Source organism: Muntiacus reevesi, chromosome 5 (genome assembly GCF_963930625.1).
Source record: "Muntiacus reevesi chromosome 5, mMunRee1.1, whole genome shotgun sequence".
In the NCBI taxonomy this organism is placed as follows: Eukaryota; Metazoa; Chordata; class Mammalia; order Artiodactyla; family Cervidae; genus Muntiacus; species Muntiacus reevesi.
In genome coordinates, this window is record NC_089253.1 from 111131579 (window position 1) to 111143834 (window position 12256).

Below are 12256 nucleotides of genomic sequence, written 5' to 3' on the forward strand. Positions count from 1 at the left end.
GGTTGTATGGGTCACAACAAACTGGAAAATTCTTCAAGAGATGGGAATACCAGACCACCTGACCTACTTCCTGAGAAATCTGTATACAGGTCAAGAAGCAACACTTAGAACCAGACACGGAACAATGGACTGGTTCCAAATTGAAAAAGGAGTACAAGAAGGTTGCATATTATCACCCTGCTTATTTAACTTATATGCAGAGTACACCCTGCAAAATGCCAAGCTGGATGAAGCACAAACTGGAATCAAGACTGCTGGGAGAAATATCAGTAACCTCAGATATGCAGATGATACCACTCTATGGCAGAAAGTGAAGAGGAACTAAAGAGCCTTTTGATGAAGGTGAAAGAAAAGAGTGAAACAGTGGGTTTGAAACTCAACATTCAAAAAACTAAGATCATGGCATCTGGTCTCATCACTTCAAATATTAATAAAAGGGGGGAAGTAGAAGCAGTGACTGATTTTATTTTCTTGAGCTTCAAAATCACTGCAGACTGTGACTGCAACCACGAAATTCAAAGACACTTGCTCCTTCAAAGGAAAGTTATGACAAATCTAGACAGCATATTAAAAAGCAGAGACACCACTTTGTTGACAAAGGTCTGCATAGTCAAAGCTATGGTTTTTCCAATAGTAATGCAAGGATGTGAGAGTTGGATCATAAAGAAGGCTGAACACTGAAGAATTCATACTTCCAAATTATGGTGCTGGAGAAGACTCTTGAGAGTCCCTTGAACTGCAAGCAGATAAAACCAGTCAATCCTAAAGGAAATTAACCCTGATTACTCACTGGAAGGACTGATACTGAAGCTGTAGCTCCAATACCTTGGCCATCTGATACTAAGAGCCAACTCATTGGAAAAGACATTGATGCTGTGAAAGATTGAGGCAAAATGAGAAGGGGACGGCAGAGGATGAGATGGTTAGGTAGCATCATTGACTCAGTGGACACAAATATGAGACAACTGTGGGAGACAGTAGAGAATAGAGGAGCCTGGTGTGCTACAGTCCGTGGGATCACAAAGAGTTGAAGAGACTGTCTTTTCTCCATTGAATATTCTTTCCTCCTTTGTTGAAGATTAATTGATTGTAGTGTGTGGGTTTATTTCTGGGCTCTCTATTCTATCCCATTGATCCATATGTCTGTTTTTGTGCAGTAACATGCTGTTTTGATTAATGTAGCTTTTTTTTTTTTTTTTTTTTTTTTTTGCAAAATCATATGACCAGCTCTAGACTAGAGCAATTGCTTCAGTCAGGGTAGAACTTTACTTGACCTGACATGGGTCATGGTGCCTCCCGGAGCTAAGGTGAAAAAAATGTTTACGTACTTGGTACTTGTGGGTGCTTCAGTACTTTTGTGTAATGGTCACAAGATGATAAATCACAGTCTCTAATCTCAGGAAGACTCACTGTAGACACGTCTCTCAAAGGAGAGAAACGTAATCTCAGTAACTTCTAGAAATTCTGCACTACACTTATTTCAGATGCTAGCACCTGAATCATTCTAATAACCACAAGAATGATGACACATACAGATATTTACAGGACAAAATACTTGGAGACTGATGACTAATGAGACTGTGGGACATGCAAGTGAAATTATGGCTGCTAAGGATTTTTACCAAAAGCATAAAAATGTAACAATGATAAAATATGCCACTACTTGCCCTCATACATGAGGCTGTTTTTCAGTAAAATGGTCTAGGATGGAATTATAATACCATGACATCTGAACAATTCTGGTCAGCAGACAAAATGCTCTGCTGTTTGGGAAACATAACAGGATTGCAAAGCATCATGAAAGCAGTGAAGCAGTTGGTTAAACAGATTTACTCATTCTGACACACAGATAAGATAAAATGTAAGTATGTGCTCTGATGGGAGGGCATAAGTCAAGGGAAAATTGTGAGACTAACAAGCTACAAGCAAGTTGAGAACTGAAACCATAAAACTGTGGGACCCAAAGTCTGGCATGGTGATTCTCTTGGGAATACCTAAAATAATGTTGATAAGGGCCACAAAATCAGGGTAGCAATAACATATTCTGCATCAATAAGATAGTGATTGAAGAAACCCAAACAAAACAAAGTGCTGTATGTCTAAGAAGGCTGTTCTCATTCTTGTAAGAACCACTAATCAACTGCTCAAGCATATCAGGGCCCACAGCAAAAGAGAGAAGAATTGAAAACGGTGTGATCCTGAGAAAGCTTAGGAACAGTTTGATTCAGACTGGCCTCAAATCTGAACTGTGTTATCTAATCTATGTTTTTAAAAACACTATCTGTTATATTATTTAATCCTCAAAACAGTATTGTGAATTAGACATTATCTCCATTTTATCAATGAGAAAAGTGAAACTCAAAGAGGTTAAATAACTTGTCAATGACCCAGTGGTGAGAAGGTGACGAATCCAGCCCAGGAAGCAGGAATTGAGAATGAAAATAAGAATGTTTGTTTTTTTTCCTGCTCAATTACCAGCCAAAACTGGATTCTTCATAAAAGAATTGGTAATTTATAGATATTTAATTTATAACTTTTAGGTGTAAGTTGTTTTTCTTTTTTTGGCTGTACTGTGTGACATACAGGATCTTAGTTCCCTGAACAGGGATTGAACCTGTGGCCCTTGCAGTCCTACAGTGGAAGCCTGGAGTCCTAACCACTGGACCACTCAGGAATTCCATCTTAGGTGTAATTTAAAAAAAAAAATCCTTTTGTAATTAATAAACAGGATATCATTAAAACTTTGAGGAACTATGGCACACTGCATGGGCATTTTTTTCCAAGTTAAAAAAAAAATTGGTTATTACCAAACTCAGTGACCATATCTTAGCAACCAGAACAAGTTTACTTGAAAATGATGAGCAAAGCAAAAAAAGCAATATAGTTCATAAATTGTAAGCTAAGGGAGCAAGTTTTAACCTTAAAATGAAAAGGGGAAAAAAACCAAAATTTGATTCAAAATGAAACTTCAGTTAGCGCCAAATGTGATGAAAACCTTAATAAATACAAGAGTGAGTTCATGAGTGTTTCCTCCACATCAGTTAGTTGTCATACCAACAACTGCTCTATATTGGGCTCTGCTAGCACTTGGCCATACACTAAGGGCTTCAGTGCATTCATGTGTTTAATCCTCACAACAACATCGTGATGAAAGAATCATTTTACAGATGAGAAAACTAAGGTTCACGGAGATTAATAACTTATGCAAGGACACATACATCTAGAAACTGGTAAAGGTGTGGTTCAAAGTGCAAAATATTAACCATTATGCTCCACTGCCTCTTCTTAAGCTTCCCTGAGAGGATGATGTAGTGGGACACATGAAATATAGAGTGATTTGTTGTAATTATCATTATTATTTGCACTGTGTTGATCATTTGCTTCAAAGAGCAAATCAAACGTTGAATAATCCTAAAATAGAGAAAGCAGAGAAGCTATTAGCTTAATGAAGGTTTGAAAGACTAAGACTATCCAAGAAATCGGTATGAGTATGCCTGGGAAGTGGTATAATAAGTTTGCATTCTATGTTATTTCTGTTTTCCATCAGAAATGGGAAGGAAACATATTGTCAGCCTGAAGCCTCTTCCTAACGGTTTAGCATCAGAGGTGATTACTCAGAGTATCTGTGGAGAATGTCTTGACTAGTTTTGAACTTACAGTCAAGAGAGTAGAGTTTTAAATTGGTTACGACGTTTAATCCATAAATAGTCACTATTCATTTCAAAGGGAACTTGAGAATCTATTGACTGATTCTCTAAATATGTGTACCATATGAGATCTAGAAGGAATCAGTGGGATCATTCAGCCTCACACTCTAGTTTAATAGAGGCCAGAGCTCAACTTTAGTTTTCCAAATTCTCTGCCCAATGTTCTTTCATCTATACCACATTACCACCCTTGATGGGGAAAGACATGGGAGCCAAAGAAATCTGAGGTCCTCTCAGGTGCTAGGCACTTTACATATGTTACCTCACTGTCTCCACATTTTACAAACAAGGAAAAGAACGAGATAAGCAGAAAAAAGCTAATGGAAAAATATCCACAAGTATAAATGGAATAAAGTGTGTGAAATGTTCTGAATTTTTAGGAACCCATGCAAATCCAAACACAATCTTAATAGATAATTCTTCAGCGACACAGGAGGCTTAAGACTGGGAAGACGCAGAGACGCCGAGCAGAGAGGGAGGTGACTGGGGCAGACCTCGAGGCCCCACGATTATAGGGGCAGGTTCCTGCACTGGTCACTCGGTAGAACCTTCCGTGTTCACACCCGCTTGTAATTACTTGTTCAAAGTCTGTCTCGCCCACTTGTTCAAAGTCTATCTCTGCAAGCATCTGTGTGCTCTACAGCGTTATGCCTGGAACCTACTATAACCCACAGTAAGGGTCTGTTGACGGAAATGAATACCTGAATCCATTTGTGCTCATTGAATCAGTCAGTCTCAAAGAACAGGGCATGCCAATCAACCCAGACAACATTTAAGAGTGCTGCAAGAACCAGCGGTAACAAGGAAATGTCTTACCTCTTTGTTCTCATAGCTTTCCACAGCAAAGTCATTTTTAACCACAACATATCTCTCTCTCCATTTCTTTATGTCCTCAGCAAACTGTGACAGTTCTCCTTCATACAAAACAGTCCCCGGCTCCAGTGGCGGCTTAAAGAAGATGAATACAGTTAACAAGACAACAAAAGATGGCATATCATGCTATCACTGCCTGTTCCTGGTATTTCAAGGAATATTTCTGGAAGCTATCTTGTGCTGAGATCCTCGGGAAATTCTTGTTTTCCCCACTTCCCTCCACATTTCTCATTCCTACTTCTCTCCCTGACCAAATGCAAATATTTGTCTTATTGATAACTCTGTAATCTGCATTCCCTCCATTATCCTCCAAGAACAGAAGCATATGGTAGAAGGGATTATAGTAGCAAGGTTATGCCTTGCATGCATGTGGTACTTAATAAATTCTTCATACACTCTGTGGAAGAGAGGGGGAGAGGTGGTTAGCTGTCAGTTGTGAACATCTATCCCAGCATCCTGAATATGCCTCAGGGTTAATTCCTGAAAAAACAGAGGAGTTCACAGGCTGTTCCCCTATTTGTCAACCTTCAGTGGCTGCCTCAATAGTCAGCGCTCAGTGGTTTTCCCAAACGCAAAGCTCTGGGAACCCAGGTTATAAAACTTAACCTACCTCTAAGCTCCTCAAAGAGAGCATACTTGCTCTCTGGTTAAAGAACAAGCAGGCAAGCCGGCAAACCTTCATTCTACCTCTTCATTTTAAAGGTTTGTGGATTTCTCATTAATAACGCTGGTGAAATATATGCTTTAGGGAAGTCCCTGTTAGGTTCCTAGACAGGTAGGTCTCTATTGGGCTAACTGTGTAAGGGATAATTCTCATCCTGCCTCATGTATTATCTCAAAATATAGGAATGGGCCTCTTGTCTTTCATGTGTTACTGACTTTACAATTATGTTATTCATAAACTATACTGCCTCTCTTTCTGACTTACTTCACTCGGTAAAACAGGCTCTGGGTTCATCCACCTCACTAGAACTGACTCAAATTCATTCTTTCATGGAATCTAGAAAGATTGATGAACCTATTTTCAGGGAAGGAATGGAGACACAGATGTAGAGAATGAAACTTGTGGACGCAGTGGGGGAGGGAGAGAGCGGGAGAAACGGAGAAAGTAGCATCGACATATATTCACTATCATGTGTAAAGGGGATCTTCCCAACCCAGGGATCCACCAGGTCTCCTGCATTGAAGGCAGATTCTTTGCCATATGAGCCAGCAGGGAGCCCCATAAAACAGAGAGCTGGTGAGAAGTTGCCGTATAACACAGGGAGTTCAAGCTGGTGCCCTGTGATGACTTAGAGAGGTGGGATGAGGGGACGGGGAGGAGGTGCTAGAGGAAGGGGATATATGTGTAATTACGGCTGATTCACATTGTTGTAAGGCAGAAACCAAAACAACGTTGTAAAGCAATTTTACTCCAATTAAAACATGAATTAAAAAGAAAAAAATAGAGTGCCTTTAACACAATATTATAAGCCAACTATATCTTAATGAAAGAAAATCATAGTTCCTTTAAAAATGTCTCTCCACTTTCAAGCAAAATTTACACGAAGCATACAGAGAAGATAGATATGCTCATCGTTTTAAAAATCCACTCAGGGATGGAATTTCTAAGGTAAATTTCAGGATATTGAGACAGATGATGAGCCACTCTCCTACCTGGACTCCTTAACATGTAAAAGAGGCCCTCACTCTCCTCTTTAAATGAGACTGAAACCATATATAAGCGTAACTTTATAGTTGTTACACACAGCACTTCTTAAAACTGGGCCACTTAAATCAACTGATACACTTGTTAAAAATATGGGCTCACCCTAGATTTATTATATAAGAATCTCTGGGGATGTGGACCAGAATTTTCACTTTTATCAAACTCTCTAAATTTTTTCAATAACTATTTTATGGGGATGACAATCAGTTATCTCTGCAAACCCATGCCACTAAATCTGTTGGTCAACTAGCAGCAATATTGGACCCATTTATCATTCACCCTTTCTTGAAATCCCTTCTTTATTTGTCTCAGGCACATTGCACTTCCCTGGGTTTTTTTTTCCTACTTCACAGGCTAATTTTTTTTCAGTCTATCTTGCTGGAATCTTCTCCTTTTTCTGATCTCCAAATGTTGAAGGGGCCAGGACTTGGTCATGGAACTTCTCCTTTTCTGTTTACACTCTCCCTTGATTATGTCCCATGACTTCAATACCAGTTAGGAGCTAAGAAATCCCAAATTTCTATTCTCTAGCCTCAACCTCTCCACTGAGCTCCAAGTCAGAGCATTTAACTCTCTATTTCAATATTTCCACAGGTGCATGTCAAATAAGTACCCTAAATATAACATGAACAGAAGTGAACTTAGGATTCCATTCACCTCTGACTCTCCTGAGGAAAAACACAAATCCTTCTGCTTATTTGCTCAGGCTGAAAGCTGTCATCACTGATTCTCTCTTCTTCTGTTCTCTCGTATCCAACCCATCTGCAAGTTCAGTCAGCTTGGACTTGGAGTCTTCTCCCAACTGCCTCCACCACCACCCTAGTCCAATTTGCCATCATCCTTCTCTTGGACTGCTACAGTCTTTCTTGCCAGTTTCCAGTTCCCTCTCATGTCCCTCTCTGTAGCCTATTCTCTACAGAAAGCCCAGAGAGATCACTTTCTGTATTGCATACCCTCCAATAACTTCCCATCACACTTAAAATAAAAACCCTTACTGCGGTCTATGGTCCTATATGATCTGGCTTCTATTAGTCACTCTGTATTCCTTTTTCAACTCCCTCCCTTGATTACAAGGCTCTCACACATCAGCCTTCCTGCTGCACTTTTAACTGCTACAAAATCTTTCCAATTTTTTTCCATGTGCTTGGAACACTCTTTCCACAGATACTCACACAGCCTATTCTCTTATTTCACTCTAGTTTCTGCTCAAATGTCATCTCCACAAAAGGCTTCTCGGAAATATTCATGACTCCTATTTTATTTTACTTGATAGCATTTCTTATTACATGATATCACCTGATATTCATTTATTTCTTTATTGTCTTTCTTCTATTTGAATATTAACAGGAAAGCAGAAAATTTGTCCTGTTCTCTAGTACTTAGAATAGGGCCTGGCGAGCAAGCATGCACGCTAAGTTGCTTCAGTCATGTCTGACTCTTTCCAACCTTATGGACTGTAGCCCGCCAGGCTCGTCTGTCCATGAGATTGTCCAGGCAAGAATACTGAAGTGGGCTGCCACGCCCTCCTCCGGGGCATCTTCCCGAACCCATGTCTCTTGTCTCCTGCATTGGCAGGCAGGCTCTCTATCACTAGTGCCACCTGGGAAGCCCCAGGGCCTGGCACATAGTATTAATAAATATTTGTTTAGGCTGTGGGTAATTATTATAATGGAGCAAAGGAGAAAGAATAAACTACAGTTTAGAAGATAAAATCACATTTGATCAATGACCAAATTTAAAATGCCAAAAGTATCAGGCACTGACATTATGACTTTTTTTGTACTGAACTTCATCAGAGCAAGTCAAATTTCCTGACATCAAAGCATCCGTGTGGAAAAAGATAATAAAGTTGGAAACCATGCTTGTTTTCTTTTCATATGGATTGCACCATCAACAAGAAATCATATGTTCTAACTTCCGGGCAAATAGCTTTTTGAGCATGATTTGAGAACAGATTTTTTTAAACTGTCACACAAATTACTGCTTATTTCAGAAATATTATGAGTTATAAACCATTCTTAGTGGGAGAAATATGCAAACCTAACGTCCATGGGTTACCTTGGTCTTCAGAAATTGTGATGTTAAATCTCTTTGCTGTTCTACTTCACTGCGCACATGATTGCAGAAAGCCACAGAGTACTGGCGACTGTAGTAGGGACTGAAGTTTTTGATGGCTGCCTCCGTTTTCCCTGAAAAAATATGAAAATCAGAATTTAGAAATGCATCGTCTGTCACAGAATAGACACATATCTCCGTAATTCTATAAATACCTCCTCAAGGTTCCCCACACCTCTGCTTTCTAGAGATTTGTTATTTCCCCACAGTTCTTGAGAACTTTGATACCTTTATCGATTCCCCCCCTTCTGGCATCACCCTGAGTGACTTCAAGGTCCCCGAGGACCATCTATCCAGTTACCAACTTGCTTCACTTTATATCAACAGCCCATTGTCATGACCATCAACTCAACCATCCTCCCAGTTCTTCTACAACCACCATTCTACCTCACCCTGTTCTCCACTTCACCCTGCTCTTCATTATCCTCTACCGCCAGTCATTCAACTCCCCCTGCACGGCAATCCCACAGGCCCAGGGCCCACCATTTCAGCTCTGCACTCGCATCGCTCCATTTTTTTTTTTTTTTTCAGATCCTGAGGTTCCACTTCTAGTCCTGCTGATCCACAGTCCTGGATAAAATCAACAAACTATTTCTTCTAGTTTTGCTCCTATGTCTCTAGTCTAAAAGTTTTTTTGTGAATCAAAGAATTATATAATTACCATGGGGAAACTTTTGGCTTAGGAGTCTTGAGACCTGAATTCTCGTCCCAATTCTAGAAGACAGAGAAGTGAACCAGCCGTATGACCTTGGGTGTCACTCCTCTCTGGGCTCCAGCATCCTAACTACAAAAGAAGGTGCTCGCCAGTCCACACTTTCTTGGAATCTACGTGACAGTGAAATATAACCATGGGAGTACAGCTGCCTGACAACCAAGACCGATAACTACAATATGATCTCTCAGCGCCAGAAGAAAATAAAGCTGAAGATTAATCATGTGGGGGAGGGGGAGGTTGAGGACTGGAGATGGAGGGGGAGGGAGAGTTAGGCACTGGAATGCTCTTGTGCTTTTCCAACCTGGGCAACCAAACTGCAGGAAAGGAGAAGGAAAAATAGGGGAGGAAGGCCAAAGGAGCATTCTGAAGCAGATGAGAAATCCTCACAACCTTTCAAGGACTTACCACTGAGAATAGAAATAAATACAGGTCCCACTGACTGTGCTTACCAGCTGTTAGTCCTTGGAATGAAATGTTAGTTTGAAAAAAGTAAATCTGATATAATATTCCAAAATATTTTTAAATGCTCTCATGTGAACCTGGCATAATTTTTGTTTTCAAATTTGATATTACAGTCAACAGAGAAATATTAAAACATAAAGGTAAAATTTGTTTAGAGCTATTATGTGTGTAAAATTTCAAAACTAAGTGAAGGGTTATAACCACATAGATAAAGATACTCAATATGAGAACCATGAATCCATACTTGCCAACATCTATGCCGATGGAATCACTGCCCCAAATACCCACAAGTGTATGAGTTGTTCAGTCACTCAGTCATGTCCAACTCTGTGACCCCATGACGGCAGCACGCTTGGCTTCCCTGTCCTTCACCATCTCCCGGAGCTTGCTCAAACTCATTCTCTCTATACAGAAAGTCCTACTGTGGCCTAGGCATTTAGGTCTCATAATACATATGAGGTAAAGGGGAATTCTCACTTATTCCCTCAATAAAATGACATTTTCTGGCTGTATTCATGAGTTTTAATAATTACTACTTGTAAGGTGCTTTGAGACCTACTAATAATAGGTTCTGAAGAAACACAAATAAAAGCTCCTATAATTTGAATCAGGCATGCTTTTCCTTGTTCTGTGAGTTTATGGTATTACTATTAATCAGTATTTGCATAATACTCTCATATGCTCAGGCTTTTAAGTATCTAATTGGTCATTATTTTATTAGCTTTTATGCAGTACATAAGAAGGAAAATTCTATATACTTGTCTATAATTTCCTTGTATAAGCGTGGGGCATCTTTGAGAATTCCCACAATGAGGATGTCTCACCTCACTGAAACATATAAATGATTAACAAAAGTTGCCCATTAGGTCCAAGTAACCACTGTTTAGTCTAGCAGAAGAAGACTAGTTAATTTCTGATGCTAATTTTTGTACGTTTGCAAGCACTTGGATTTAAATAAAAGGAGATAGATGTCATTTTATGATGAGTTCTACAGAACCTTGAAACCTGACATCCTGCCACATCACCAAACCTCTCTCAAGGATGTTTTGCTTCTACTGAGATGCTACAATGCCTCTACTCTCTTCCAACCTAGGAGAAAAACGCTTCTGGGACTTGAATATCTGCATACGGTACAATCCACACAGCAGTGACTATGGAGGGAGTACTCATAAAAAAGGGATCACAGCTTTCGAGGGTAATTAACCTAATGGCTGTTTCCAAATGTGAATAAAACAGCTAAAACATCACAAGTTCTAGGAGGAAAATAACTTAAAAGCTATTCCCAAAATGTATCTAGATTTTAGATTCAGCTTATCTAAACCCAAATAAAAGAATGCCCACCATAGGGATCTTGACAATTTGAGAAAAACCTAGAGTTGGGGTAAAATAACACTGTAGTTGAGGATGGATTCTGGAGTTAGATAAGGGATGAATCGCATCTCTGCTACTTACTAGTAGTAAGACTTCACACCAGTTTCTTCCTCTCATATAAAATGAAGCCAGTAAGAGTAGCATCCTCATGAATTAAGGTGTTATATTACTCAACCATTAAACATGAAATATTGCCATTTGTAAGAATGTGTCTGGAGCTAGAGAATATTATGCTTAGTGAAATGTCAGGCTGACAAATACTATATGATACCACTTTTTTCTGGAATCTAAAAAGTAACACAAATGAATGCAAAACAGAAATAGACTCAGAGATATAAAATACAAGCTTGTGGTTGTCAAAGCGGAAAGAGAAAGGGAAATGACAAATTAAGGGTATGGAATTAATAGATACAGATCACTATATGTAAAATAGATAACCAACAAGGATATACTATATAGCAGAGTGAATTATATCCATTATCTTATAATAAACTATAATGGAATATAATCTGAAAAAATATTGAATCACTTCACTGCACATCTGAAACTAATACAACATTGTAAATCAACTATACTTGGATTTAAAAACAAGAGTAACAATCTCACAGTGTGGTCGTAATTACATGAAATAACACAGTAAAGTGCTCAGCACTGCATTTGGCACATAGAAAGTGTTCAGTAATCCCTAGTAATTAAATTGATGATGAAGAACTCAAGCCAACCACCCAGGGAAGGTCCTTAAGCTGAACTAAGGAATGAAGAAGTCAAAAGCAAGTTGTCTACTGTAACTCTTTAACTAGGACCTGCCCTGTTGCTTACAAAAATCACTATCCTACTCACTGAAAGTTCAGGACAAACATAACCTACATTTTCAGATGTTTCAGGAATGCTTACCAGCATGTAAGAGGCTCTCAGTGCAACCTGAATTAAAACCAACTAAATCAAACATTAGCCTTAATGAGCCAAAGTGAAAAGGCAAGTTAGCATATGTATTACATTGCGTTCCCCACTCTGAGCCTAAATTTTTAAAATTGAAATATAGTTTATTTACAATGCTAATTGTTTCTGTACAGCAAAGTGATTCAGTTATACATATACTGTTATTGGGCTGTTCAGTCACTAAGTTACATCCAACTTTTTGTGACCTCATGGACCGCAGCATGCCAGGCTTCCCAGTTCTTCACTATCTTCCGGACTTTGCTCAAATTCATGTCCATTGAGTCACTAATGCTATCTAGCCATCTCATCCTCTGCCACCTTCTTCACCTTTTGCCTTCAATCTTTCCCAGCATCAGGGTCTTTTCC

At 39.2% G+C, this 12256-nt stretch overlaps 1 protein-coding gene and 1 long non-coding RNA gene across 2 annotated transcripts in view; both read right to left on the bottom strand.

The window, feature by feature from the left end:
- The window catches only part of LOC136168571 (uncharacterized), a 332652-nt gene that overhangs the window by 198784 nt on the left and 121612 nt on the right, over positions 1-12256 (bottom strand). The window lies entirely within an intron of this gene.
- Positions 1-12256, bottom strand: part of NIBAN1 (niban apoptosis regulator 1) — a 169794-nt gene that overhangs the window by 90355 nt on the left and 67183 nt on the right. The window contains exons 2-3 of the mRNA XM_065936194.1: positions 8347-8477; positions 4524-4655 (exon numbers count right to left, since the gene is read on the bottom strand). Of these exons, the coding sequence (XP_065792266.1) occupies positions 4524-4655; positions 8347-8477 (263 nt within the window). The remainder of the gene's footprint in view (positions 1-4523; positions 4656-8346; positions 8478-12256) is intronic.